Source organism: Apteryx mantelli, chromosome 17, assembly GCF_036417845.1.
Source record: "Apteryx mantelli isolate bAptMan1 chromosome 17, bAptMan1.hap1, whole genome shotgun sequence".
Lineage (NCBI taxonomy): Eukaryota > Metazoa > Chordata > Aves > Apterygiformes > Apterygidae > Apteryx > Apteryx mantelli.
The window spans coordinates 8,105,063-8,119,107 of record NC_089994.1 but is presented as its reverse complement, the minus strand read 5'-3'; the positions used below and the strand labels follow the sequence as shown (position 1 = coordinate 8,119,107).

Genomic DNA, 14,045 nt, shown 5'->3' with positions numbered 1-14,045 from the left:
ATCAAGAACTACCTCTGTCTTGGCCACAAATGAGAAGAAAAGGAAATAAATATTCCCTGTCATATAAACAAAAGCCACAGCAATCTACACTGTCCACACAAAACTGTAATGTGCTGAAAGCGCAAGACTTGAAGACAACAAAAATAAACAGAATTTTAAACAAAATAGCTAACGGTCAGTTTTGCTTGTACTGTTTGTTTTTCCTACTCAATACAATTGCTTTTGTTTGGACGCCCCTACTAAGCTGTTACAAGCAGTGCTCCATCTGCTTCCTGACACACTACCTACCTCTACATTCTGCAAAAAGGACCTCAGATTTCAGCAATAAGGCAATATTAAATGCCAGCCCATCTTAAAAAACAAGGGATCTCTTGGCAGAATTTAAGTACATTATGTCAATAACCTTATACTTATCACAAGCACTGCAAAAAACAAGTGCAATTCTACACAAAGACCTAAAATTATTTTTTGTCTTTAGTCCCCATATATTGTTTAGCAGCATTAACAAAGAAATTCAACTTTAGCTGGGAAATGACCATGTTCTAGTTTTCATTAAAAAGTTTATTCAGCATTTCAAACTCACAGAAAACTTGTATATTTGTATCAGAACACATTAAATGTTGCTCAATATGCACAAAGTGGAGTGCACAAAATGCACAAAGTGGTTCCAGATAAACTAGCTCTATAAAAGAAGTGTTTCTGCTTAGAGTAACATTATGTGCAAAATTTAAGACTCCTTAAAAATGATTGATTATTTTAAATACTAGTAATATCACTGAAGAACCTACATATATTGTGACAGTTGCTAGCCAGGAGCTTTAGTCTTTTTACTTTTTGTTAAGATTCAAATCTCATGTTGATTTTAATAGTGGACAGGAAAGTGTTATAGACTCTAGCAGTATTAAGGGCTAGAATTAAAGACCTGTCTCCACAGAAGAATTCAAGGTGTTTTCTTCACAGCCTATTAAAGAAGTTGTCTTCTCTTTTCTCCTTTTGCTTGTTCCTTGCCTTCTTTGTTGTACTAGCACAATGTTTGTGGGGCCTGCTGAAAACTTGACCAGATTGAAAGAAGAAAATAGTTTTGGGTTTTTTAAAAATCTGCATCTTCACTAAACCAGTATATAATACAGCCCCCCCAGATATTTGTACTAGCACAACCAAAAGGTTAACAAACTGCAGTGCTGAAGTGGCAACTTCTTAAAGCAAGGCTGCTGCTGAAGAAATTGTATCAAATTACACCCTCAGGAAAGTTGATCCAAACTAGTTTGGGCTGAGAATTAAGAAAAAAAAAAAAAAAGGTTAAACTTTGTTAAAGCCCTTTGGAGAGGCTTGCAGTCACCTAAATCTGGTTTAGCTTAATTCTAAAGCAAGTTAGGATGCTTCAGAGATGAACATAGATGGTTCTTTTCTTTGTGGCTTCAACATGTCATCAAATTCAGGAGGTTAACTGCAAGAAGTTTGCATTCAGAAAGTTCCTATAAGCAAAATGAGTTAAGATTCTTGGGGTTTGGATTTTTCTTTTTTTAATAAATTCCACAAAAACTGACAAGTAATGCTGATCAGTGTATAAAGAACTGCCATATTAGGTCAGATCTAAGGTCGTTCATAGCTCAGCAGTAAACGGCTTAGGAAAAGAAAATCACATACAAAATGATGCTTCCCTTACTGGTCCTTCAAGTTTCTGGCAATCAGCACTTAGGGACCAAAGGCCAAGTTTTTCATTTAAAAGTTACTGTCCTAGCTTCCATGAAAGTGCCTATCCATTTGTGCCTTTGACCTCCAGAAAATCCTGTTAAATTAGTTCCACAACTAATTTAAGCTTTGGATTGCGGAACAAAGGCTTCCTTTTGGCTGTTGTAGCATTATATGATCATTATGAAAACTTTGTTCTAACATCATATGTAAGTTAGTCTTAAAAACGGGCCATTTCTTTATAATCAGGCTTACCTTAAAATTCCATTTATCACTGACTTGCCTGCAAAGATTTAAATCCATCTCTACCACGAGAAGTCCATCCTGAGTGCGAGACAGTCCTGGGGTTCTACTGCCATCTGGTGCAGCTACGTAACTTGAGCCATAAAAATGACCCAAGTCATGGTGCGCTTAAAGAAATTTTTAAAAAGCATATAATGCCATCTGCAAATACATATACAACTTAACTTGCATTTTTACATAAAACTTGGTTCGTGACTTCATTTGGCAGTTCACTCACTGTACTTTAAGCAAGACACTAACCTGAAGAGTCACAGCACGATCCTAAGGTAACTGTAGTTTTAACTATTTGTTACCTTTCATTCACAGTACAGCTTTCACAAATATCAAAAATAGAAAAAAAATTACTGTATTGGCTTTTAACTTATACATTAATTTGCTTTCTCATTACCAAGTCTGCATCTAAGGGCTTTGCTTCCATTTTTATTTATTTAGAATTTAAATGAATGCTAATTGTTATATTTTTCCAAAACAGCTGAAAGAGGCACACATTCAATTTTCAATGCAAGATCAGAGTTGAAAACACTGGGATTTGAGGCAGGTAAAAATCTTACTTAAAATCGCACAATTCTTAATTGTGCCAAAAAATCAGCCACATCTGTTATACTACTAAGCAATGGATATTGCTGACCTTTTTGCTCCAAAACTAGCTAAGAAAAAGGCTCAGACCCACACCAGATAAGCCAGAGGCAGTCATGGTTGTCACCAGACAAATTATTGTGTTCCAACACACAACTGATGGAGCTTTTCACCTCATGACAGTGTGGTTCACAGTCTCATACTCCTCTTGAAATGCTGACTAAATAATCTGTCAAACAGCAGAGCATGCACTTACTTAGCTTTCAGAACTCATCTTTTTTTTTTTTCAGGCATATGAAGAATAACAATGATGTCATACACTGTCTTTTCTTTCTTCTCTTACTTATGAATTATAATTGGGGTTTGTTTTTGCCTGTGATGTTCCCAACCAGCCCTTTTTTAAAGCTCATGAGCAACAGAATAAAATTAGCCAAGAAAATTACTCCAAGGAAAACCCTATTTCAAATTTTCACTGGTCAGTTGACTCAGATGTTGCCATTAAGTCTTTTTACCCATTCAAAAAAATTTTTTCAGTCTCCAACAAAACTGTGAAACAGGGAAAAACGGTTTGGCTGAGGATACTGAATAGTGATAACGTATCATTTTAATTCAAACTCATAGCTCACACACTCTCCATACAGGATATAGGCTAGATCATTAAGGGTTTGTAGTTCTCCAATTCTTCCCACACCCCCTTCTTCAGTGACTAAGACCAACCAGTTTCTCCACTGTTCACTTGGAATCAGTGGCTCAGCTAAAAGCAGTCACAGGAAAACATGCAATATGGAATCTCAATGACTTAAGCGAGACGTGCATTACCAGTGATGGAAAAAACCCTCTGATTTGGTTTTGCTGCAGCCATTTACATTCATGTACTAATCAGCCAAACTAGCTCTGTAGTGAAGATAAATATCTGCCTTCCAATACAAACTACATATAGAATAGGAATTACAATTAGAGAAATGTGACTGCCTAAAGGCCTTGAAACAGGGAGTGAGATGACAAGACATGAGTCTGTAGAAAGAATACCATCAATCTTTGGTAGCCATTTCCATCTTCAGTGTCACATAGCTCAGTGTACCTACCAAACACACACACATGCCACATGATATAGATGTACAGTTACTACTTTAAATAAACCTTTGTATAAGGAACTCAGTAACTCATATGGATGCCTGGAAAAAGGAACTCGCATCTCACCAGCCCCTGCCACTGCCCCAAGTGAACAGCAATAATCCTTGATAAAAAAAATTCATGACTGATATTAATGTTAATAATCTTAAACCTATAAATAAACTATGTCATGCATGTACTGACAACCCAGGTGAAATTTGTGGGATTTCTGTCTTCCCATCCTACAAGACTGCACGGACTTCCCCTGGAAGTATATACAACTTCAAGTGACCACATACCATCGTATCACCACCTTTTATAGCAAGTGCTTATTCTCTCCAGCCTACATAGCAGCAGTCCTGACTGAGGCAGGCATTGGCCACCATAGCTGCCATGGAACAGACACAGGTAGGAGAGCTATCATTTCTTCAAGACTTCCCAATCAACAATTATTAGCAATGTGATTTCTGAACATACCTTTTCCACCATCTCCAGAAGTAAACGCATTTTTGTAGTATTCCTGCGAAATAAAAGGAATCCGTAGGTGGCAGTATAATTCCATTTCATTCAAGAAATCCTTATTAGTCTATCACATCTAGTATTGAACTTTATATAAATCTATTAAGACTTTTCTGGCCTATTATCAGCACTGTCTAAAGAAGTCACTGGAGTCATTGGAGGGGTCTAGTTTCTAGATTCACATTAGAGACTATCCTGTTAGGATCTTATGATGGACTAGGTTGGAAAACATGATCTTTTTGTATGACTGCCTGTTATTCACACACATGGGGAACATGCCTCCTAACAGTTTTGCAAAGGTGAGAAGAGGGCCAAAGAAGAGATATTTAACCAAACCCATCTTTACAGATCATACAAGGAGGCAAATGTATTCACATTAAGTGCAAGAACAAATCTGGATTTTTGCAGAGAACCTTACAAAAGAAAACTCATTTAGGGTTTTTAGACTAATCCGAAAGCAAGAATGACCTATTGTGGGCAATATTAGTTTTGATTATAGGATTTCAGCACCCAAAAAGAGGCAATACCTGGATAACAGCAGCCAGTTCTGCACAACAGGCTTGAGGATATGGTTCACGTTCATTCTGGCTAAGGGAACACTAATTTCACCATAGAAACTAGGAGAATTAGCAAAAAGGGTGGGTGCCTATTACAGAGAGAGCAATTCAAGAACAGGAAGCAGCTGCAACAGAAGGTAGGCTGCCAGCAACAAGGCAACTCTCAAGCTCCCTGCTAGATACAACGTATCACTGTCCATCTTCAAATCTTCAAAGCACATTATAAACAGTAAGAGATAGAGGCCTTCCACAGTAAAGGAATCTGTGTATCCTAGTGCTGTTTAATTCATTTACCGAGAATTAACACATGCCACAATACCTAAATTATGAAATGAAATGACAAAGTAAAGATACATACCGTTCCTACTCTGTTGATGGGACATGTAAAGCAGTGATTAGCTATGGCAGCATTTCTTGCTTCAATTGGCCACATTGACTCACTGCAATATAGTAACAATAGAGAAGGCAGATATTCATTATTTGTCTGCTTCAGAGCAGTCTTCTGCATTTGGATTATTTATGAGTGTGGGACACTGTACATTTTCTGTTGAAGAAACCAAAGTTAGTTACTGAGACTGACCCTGCTGTTACAGTAAGTCTCCTCACACATACAGCCAAAATGCAATTATTTTCTGCTCAAATATAGGTATAAACAATTTCATGTGATAACTTGGTAAATAAGGATTTTTCATGGCAAAAAGAAAAAACAACACCTCTCAAGATTTTCAAAGCAATTAAAATTAATATAAAAGTTTTTACTCTACTAAACAACACAAAGGATTTACACATGTGCTTTCATATTCCATTAATTTTCAGTGATCCAAATAATATTCTGCAGCAAAGCAGTAAGAGCTGTAAGAAAAAGAAAGTAAGAGTAAGCTGTAAGAAAAGCAGTAAGAGTAAAATACAAGTTGCCTCCTTTTTTCCAAAATAATTCAGCAGGTGTTACAGCAGTGAATGAAATATCAAATTTATATGAATTAAAAAAAGAAAAAGAAAATCTATTCCCATCTTTCTCACTTCTGTTATTTTATGTACCAGTTTCATAGCAATTTCCAGTAAGTCATTTTCCAGTGGCGGGCTGATGAAAAAGAAAGCACACTTAACAAAAGCATCCCCGTAACTTCCCAGTCATTAGCTATTACACCAGTCACCAAATTCACAGAAAAACAAAAACTGGAAAATAAGGAATAAAAGAATTCCTTCTCTTTCACAACCTCCAGCTCTTTTCCAAAAGGAGATTTCAATTCTGACTGATTTTTAGAACCAAAACAGTCATCTTCTCATTAAAAGATTCGATACAAAGGGATCAGACTAGTTAATGGAAGGTCTGGAAGTACTCAGAGCCCCAAAATGAAGGTGATACAATTTGTACATCCTGTGACAATATGTACCTGCCAGATTCTGAGTACTAAGATAGTTAGGCAAGTGCCTGACTGCCATTAATCTCCCAGGCAGACTCAAGAATCTTAAGAGATGGTCACTCGGCTGATTGAAAGGACTTGGTTTATTGCCTTTTTTCTCAATTGCTCTGAGTTTGGCTGCCAGCTATTCTAAGAAAAAGGGATTTTATTGAAAAGCTCCTGCAAATTACTATTTCACAGAATAAAAGAGACAGGAAAAAAAGCTATAGCCAAGAAGTTACCCCAGAGACAGTTTTCTACATGGGCCTCAAGAGTCCTCTTCCTGCAATAAAAATTATACTCTTAAAAACAATCAAGTGAAAGGCAATAATTAGGAGAATCTGAAGCACCCAGAGTAGCAATGAAGTGCTGCATGAAGACAGGGTAATTTCTGTTTGCTCTCCTCTTAATGGGCTATAAGTGGACAAAAATCACAAACATTATTCTAGTACTGATATTCATAAAATGCCCCAAAAGTTCAACTCTTTTCAAAGGACATTTGCCAACATTACACAACCTAAGTAAGATACTTTAATACTGAAAAATATTAAAGACAGTCTGAATGGCAGAATATTGAATCTAACCTACAGTTCTACTCCCCAGGCTCACAAATATATGGTTCTCTGCACTAGAACTGCTTGTGGGTATGAAATTTTTATGCCTCTGTAATCTGTTTTTCATAATTTCCACCCTACTGTGAATGGTCTGTGTACTCCGAATCTTTTTCTAGCTGGTCAGCAACAAAAATTGGTATGAATATTCTCAAACCTTCTTACAGAGCTAGAAAAACTCCAAATTTACATTAAATAGGTGAAGAGAGGGGACTGGGGGAATCCTAAAGAAACTGTAAACAAGATTCCCCTCTTACAATTTATAACTCTTTTATCCTCTTGCATCCCTAGTCAGCAAGTCTGCATTGCTGAATACTTCATACATTTAGGTTTACACAACTTACACTGGAAAAATCTCTTCCTCTGTGTTTAAAGCAATAAAAATGAAAGCATTCTGCGATTAGTACATGCACACAAGCCCAGCTGAAGGGAGAGACAGGAGCAATGAGAAAGAACTTCAAGTATTTTGAGAAGACATCAGTACGCTTTCTTTTTAGTTTACAACTGAATACTATATTTGAATTACAACAGCAAAATATGCTCCTGTTAAGTTTCTAAAAATCATCTCTGGAGCTGGAAACTCAAAGAGAGTTCAGCTAGCCCAAAATAATGGCTTTAACTCACAAAGGAAGCGTCTTTGTTCCAAAGAACTCTGCAAAGCCAGACCTCCCTCCTCCTGTACAAAGCTAACCACTTGTGCCAAAAAGGATAGCTTAAAATATTAACACCTAAAATCCAGCATAAATTACCATCACCTCCTCAGTCATAAAAACACATATAAACATCATACATGGTTAAATTGCTTTCCAGAGCCTAATGTTATCTGGGAAAAAAAAAAGCACAATTATTGTATCATGTATTAAGCTTATGTGTTGACACATTCTGGAATCCTGCACCTCAATTTACAAATAGTCTAATCTGGAATATGGAACTATTGAGCAGTAAGGCAAAGAACAGAAGACAATGAGACTAAAAAGAAGATACAGTGATTTTGTCAAGAAGAGTGGAATTAAAAACAATTGAAACAAATTTCTACAAGGTTTCTGCCCAAAGGAAGCTTTTTTTATTATTTCACATCACATTATATCCCAAGCAATAAACAGCCTGTGTCAGACACAATGCTTTGGAAGCACGGCATGTTCAAAGGTTATTATAATGAAATGTGACTGATGTTGATACTGTAGAAACACAGAATATTCAAGATCTAATCCACAGATTAATCACTATGGGCTGGCTAAGAACTCTATTTTCTTAGCTCACTGAGTGAGTTTTCTTTTAAGAAATCAAGTCAGTAGGGTGCAGTTAATGTCAATCTGTAGAAGATTAATCTCAAGGGAAAGTTTACACTGGTTTAGTCTGGTTCAAGAGGCCTGATAATCATAAAATTGTCAAGAGTAAAATAGAAAAAACCCTTTTCTGAGAAAAGGGTTTCTCAGCTTGGCTCTGAAGACTGCAATTTGATAGCGTACTTACTGGCTCCTAGGTAGAGAATGGATCTTGCAAGCTAACCTAAATGTAAATTACTACTGTCTATCATAAAACAAAAATATTACACAAAAAAGAAAAATCTGAAACACAGTCATTAGCTTCCAGAAGCCCAGCTGGATGCTGGATAACTCTGTTGCAAAGGCAGAATACCTGCAGATATACAACTAAAGTTCTGGAAGAGAACCAGTGACTGTAAGCAGACCAGTAGCCCAAAACTCCAGATGGAGAAGAATGCAGACTCCTTTGTAAAGAAAAAGTAAGGACGTGATACCTAAGGTTCCAAGACCTCAGCGAGGTACCACCCTGGGGCCAAAGCAAGAGGCTCAGAGGTTCAGTTAACTCAGAAAGTATGCAACAGCCTAAAGCAGCTTGTATTTTACCTGAGCGTTCCGATAGTGGCTGAAGGGTTAAAGATGATCTCTGCTCCATTGATGCTATACATAAGCCAGTTCAGAGGGTGATGGCGCCCATAGCAGATATTCACAGCAATTGTTCCAAACTGTGTCTGAAACACTGTGTGTCCTGTATTTCCTTCCATATAGTAGGTAGACTAGGGGGGGGGAAAAAAAGGCAGATTTCTTAAAAAGAAAAAACTCCAGTGTTGCTTTGACACTTTACAATGCCTGATTACCAGCTTCAAAAGTCATAAGCCCATGAGCAAGAACACCTTTCTTTAGTACACAGTTGCAACAGAAGAGCAATTTAACAGAAAGTGGCTCTCTTAGGCTGATAAGATCAAATTCCAGCTTATTTCTGTTTCCCTTTACTCATACCAAACCTAAGTACTGCCTGACTTTGACATACACTCTTCCAGTAACACTAGAAACTTCTACAGAAGCTTAGGAGACTCACAAATTGCCAAACCTTAGGCACCTCTCTTAGTACTTTTACCACATAAGTAAATTGTCCAAAGAAGTCACAATCCTTAGTCTTATTAAATATAGAGAATATGAACCCTGTAAAATGAACAAGGAATTGCTTTACATTCAACTGTTAATACTGATATACAATAATTTTATGAATATTATAGGTGACATCAGTGTATAGCTAAGATTGGTTATCTGAATTTCTTTATGACTATTGCTCTAAACTAACAGAAGGCTTAAAAAAAACAAGGAAAATCACAGAATAAATCTAGATAGCACTCCTTAAAGAAACTGGAACAAACTGTTGGCTTCAAAGATCCTGTTTCCCATATGCTGCCAACTTTATCTTATCATATCAAACATTTCTAAAGAGTTAAAAATGCACTGGTTCCTGTAAAAGGCAATGGTGAAGAGAAGCAGAGGGCACTGTTAACAGCTATCACCAGGGACAAACTTCCAGATAGAGAGACTAAATGAAATCTACAGAACTGGGTCTTCCCAGGTACAAGAAAAGGGTACGGATGGAGTCATTCACAGTTCCCTGAAATCACTGGCTTAACCTGCAGTGGTAGTCAAAAAAACAATAAGACATCAGGCATCAAAAGGAAGGGTACTGAGAATGTAACAAAAAACATCATTTTGCTGGTACATAAAAATTGTGTGCCCATAGCTTGAGTTCTCTGTGTAACTCTAGTGTCTGCACCTCAAAGATACACTAGAGACGGAACAAGCAAAGGCCACTAAAATGATTAAGGGGATGGAGCAGCTGCCTCACGCGGGGAGACTAAAAGGCTCAGTGTCTTCAATTTGCAGACAGAAGGCTGAGGGAGGTTACACAGGCAATTTACAAAATCACAAAGGCAGTAGACTTTATGAATGCAGAAATCCTGAAACAGCAAAAGTAGTGGGTATTCACTGAAATTAGTAGTCTTGTACATATATCTTTTTTTTTTTTTTTTTTTTTTTTTTTTTAAACACAGCAGGTAGAGCTCTTCTGGAATTTGCTCCTACAAGAGTTTGTGAAGGCAGATTGTATCAGCAAGTTCAGAGGGGACTGGACAAAATCATGGACAAAAGGTCCACAAACAGATAAGAAACAAAATAGCCAGGAATGTACTATCTAACATTCCTAATATAATGACTGTGGATACTGAGGGAGTACAAATGCTGCAAATAGTGGCCAGACTCATTCCTAATAGTATATCCTCGTGATGATCTCAGAGGCAGAAGGTAGATAACCCACTGGTCTGACCCAATGAGGTGTGTGTCTTACCATATGAGTGGCATGTTGTAAAATAATTCAATTTTTACTGAAACTGTCTGTCCACTGTACCAACCACTGCTATTGGAGTTCTGTTCCCTTCAAGACCAATGTCAGGCCTACAGTAAGCACAGTAACTGCTAAGGAACAATCCAGGACCTCATCTAAGTGTAGGAGAACGGCATGATGGAAGCGACAGATACAGCTCTGAAGGGGATCATGTTCAGAAATCAAGAGGGGCTAGAGGTTCAGTCTGCCTGGTAAGTGTGATAATCTCATGTTTGTTATTTACTGTCAGGTCTCCTGAAATTGCAGATTCCCTTGGGCACAGATTTTTATCTGCTTTCTCGTCTGTAGAGAGCACACCATGTGGTGGGCCCTCACATAATCCTGTTTCAAAACAGTTCTGCTGATTGAATATCTTTCCATTTTTTCTTCTATTCTCAGTTTTCTTTTATTACAATAGGAGAAGAAAAACAAGAATGTTAATTGCTTCAGGGAATTCATCAATTCTTATTCTTTATTCCTCACCAGAAGTCACAATCATCTCCACAGCAACTAATTGTGATGTCTCAAGAAGGATTGATTTTTGTTTATTTATATGCCCTCCAACACACGGCTGAATAGGTTAAAGACCAATCTCTTTCCCCTTTGCATTTAGTTCTCATTGATTCATCAAGGATGATTGTAACCAGGCTCCTTTTCCAATCTGTTCTACAGAGACAATCTACATAGAATAAGTTTAAACTCACCCCTTCCTTGGAGGTAACTTTGTTGATTAAAAAAAAACAACAACAACAACAATAAAACAGCAGAGATGAGTATAATCCTTCCTTGTAGTCTTGTCTGCTTCTAAAGTTCCTCTTTCAGAATTGGTCAGCCTTAACACAATTCAGAAAGCTGCTCTCACCTCTCTTATCCTCAAGCAGGATAACAAATCACGAGCAGAATGGGCAGAATGCTTTCCTAACAGGACTAGTCAAAAAGTTAGCACTGTTTTAGGTAAATACTACTTGCCTGTTATAATGAGACAGATACAACAAGAACTGTCAAATCATTATAATGCACTGGCAATATTTTAATAGATTGTGTCTTGTGATAATTCTGGAATTTAGGATCACGGGAATCAACTCCTTCTAGGAATTATACAAACCCTTCAATACAACTATAGTAATACTTCATATGGAAAAGCAAAAATATTTTATAATTCTTTTATAATTTTATAATTCTTTTACAATTCTATAATTCTAAAAATATTTTATAATTCTTTAGGTGTCTTTCATTACAGTTTCATAGCTAGAAAAAAGAAGATTCTTGGAATCTGTTGATGCTACATATACCACTGTCTGGAAAACTGAAAGACGTATTTTAGTACATGCGACAGGATTTTTTTGTGTGTGTGTGTGTGGTTATACAAGAAAGGCATCAAGAATGTGCAAAGTACCAAAAATTCATTTGTATTAATACTTATATTTTATACAGGATTATTAGTTCTTGTTTTGCTAGCTAGAAGACAGCTCAGACAAAATAATATTAAAAATCAAAATAATTGTTAAAGATGGAAGTCAGGCTCATGTCTGACAAGCCTGTGACAGAACTTCATTGTGTAAAAAACTATTAACAGCCTCCTCTGAAGAAACATAAACCAGGACGATCAGGTCTGGGAGCACAGGTCTGAACTTTCAGAGGTCTTTGAACAGGAAGTTTCAAGACCAAAAAAAGAAAAACCCTTTAAAATTAATAAAAAGGCAGTCTGGCTTCTAAAGCCTCAGTTTAGTGACTGGAGCATTTAGAAAGGGAACAGAAGCAACTGCAAGTATATAGTTCTCAGTGCTTAGGAGAAATGCCTCTGTTAATTACTCACTTCAGCTGACAAGGAGAGATTAAGTTAGGTAAGACAATGTATTTTTAGACCTCAGTTAATTTTTAATCCTGATCTTTCTGCTTGTGATAATTCTATGGATGGACAAACACATTTCAGACCAAGCAGTTTCCTTCTCACATTGCTTTTACTACCAGTTCAGTTTCTGAAGCTGATTCTAGAGCACAGCCTAAAAATAGCTGGGGGCTTCAGGGGAAGTAATGTGATTAGTAAACAGAATATGCTATAAACCAGTGATTCAATCAAAAGCGTGATGATTAAGGGATTCCACTCAGAGAAACAAGAGCATAAGAACTGTCATTTCGACGACAATCTCGTGGAAAAACAAAGATCAAGACTATAAATACTGCTCATACCTGAACCATGAATCAGTTCCCCTCCAAATTAAATCAAATTCAACAGGTGCAAAAATTACCTGAGACCATCATGCACAAGTAATACAACACAGCTGTGACTTACAGAATTTTCTTTTAAAAGTCCTCAATAGTTTTGTAGTTTCTATCAGGCCAAGGAAGAGCATATGACAAAGATTCAGTGTCACTTGTGCTTTACAGATCATCAATCTCCATTCTTGATAAATTAACTTATTATACTAATATAATCTTACCTGGGAAAAACTGATTTGATGCTTAGTGAATCACATTTTCCAAAAATACATTACATTTCCTTCCTGTATGGCTCTGATGCAACACACTGCAGACATAAGCAAGAGCTGCAAAATAAGACTAGCTTGATAATCACAGTATTGCATCTTACCTCATTGAAATCTCCAATCCTTGGAATGTGATTTTTCCTACTTTTGCCAAGGATAGCTCCAGAATTAGAAATGACGACTGCAGTATTCCAAAGAGTTCCCCCATGTATTTCATCTCGCTCCAGGATTGGAGATACCACAACCATATTGTATTTCTTTGCCAGCTATACAAATTAACATAATTTTTCTATTACACATACAAGCCTAGAGTAATCAATTATTTTCACCTTGTGTTCATAAAGAAGCATTAAAAAAGGTTTTCATTTTGTGCATTACTTTGACTGTTATCAAGTGCTAATGCTTAATCCACACTGGAACCGCCTGTACTGCCAGCTTCTTCAAAGATGGATATATCACTGAGAGCCTTCCACCTAAATCATTCGATTAGAAATGCAAGGTACCAACTGGAAAAAACATCCTAACAGCAGCATTAAAACTACAGGGCTGACCCATATCTATTCGCAGGTATAACAGGAGGTTGATCCCACTTTCATTCTGGTATCCCACTTACATGGATTTGTTTAACACCTCAGCTAGCTGAAAGAATGTTCAAACACTTATGGGAAATTTTTAAATATTATTAACTATAAATGTCAATAAATACAGGTGTGAGTGAGAAATATAGCACCATCTGACTGCCAGTTTACTAGTACATTGCTGTCTTTTCTTTCATACCACTTTTCTTTTTTTATATTTCTCCGAATTTCCATAGTGTCAGTAATTCTACAGTGAGAATCAATCTATACTTGCCCTAGATCAGACTGAAGATAAAATGGCTGTCCACAGAAAGTTAAATAGGTCAGTTCATATCTGGACAAATATGACTCCATAACAACCTTTTGTGAATCCCTTACTACAGAAAATCATAAAAATTCTTTATCACAAAAATAAGTTGTCAGAAGACAAAAATATACTCTGTCACTTTTGCAGTCAGCAGTCGCTGGAAGAATAAAAGCCAGCTAACAAATCTCCTTAGGTGCATAAAAAAGCCCCCTATATTTTGTATCATTTCACAGGGAG

General features: G+C 36.8%; 1 protein-coding gene across 3 annotated transcripts in view; it reads right to left on the bottom strand.

Moving 5' to 3' along the window:
- Positions 1–14,045, bottom strand: part of UPB1 (beta-ureidopropionase 1) — a 35,704-nt gene that overhangs the window by 1,083 nt on the left and 20,576 nt on the right. For all 3 annotated transcript variants that reach the window (XM_013944880.2, XM_067306746.1, XM_067306748.1), the window contains exons 5-9: positions 13,028–13,189; positions 8,643–8,812; positions 5,119–5,200; positions 4,162–4,204; positions 1,948–2,102 (exon numbers count right to left, since the gene is read on the bottom strand). In XM_013944880.2, the coding sequence (XP_013800334.1) occupies positions 1,948–2,102; positions 4,162–4,204; positions 5,119–5,200; positions 8,643–8,812; positions 13,028–13,189 (612 nt within the window). The remainder of the gene's footprint in view (positions 1–1,947; positions 2,103–4,161; positions 4,205–5,118; positions 5,201–8,642; positions 8,813–13,027; positions 13,190–14,045) is intronic.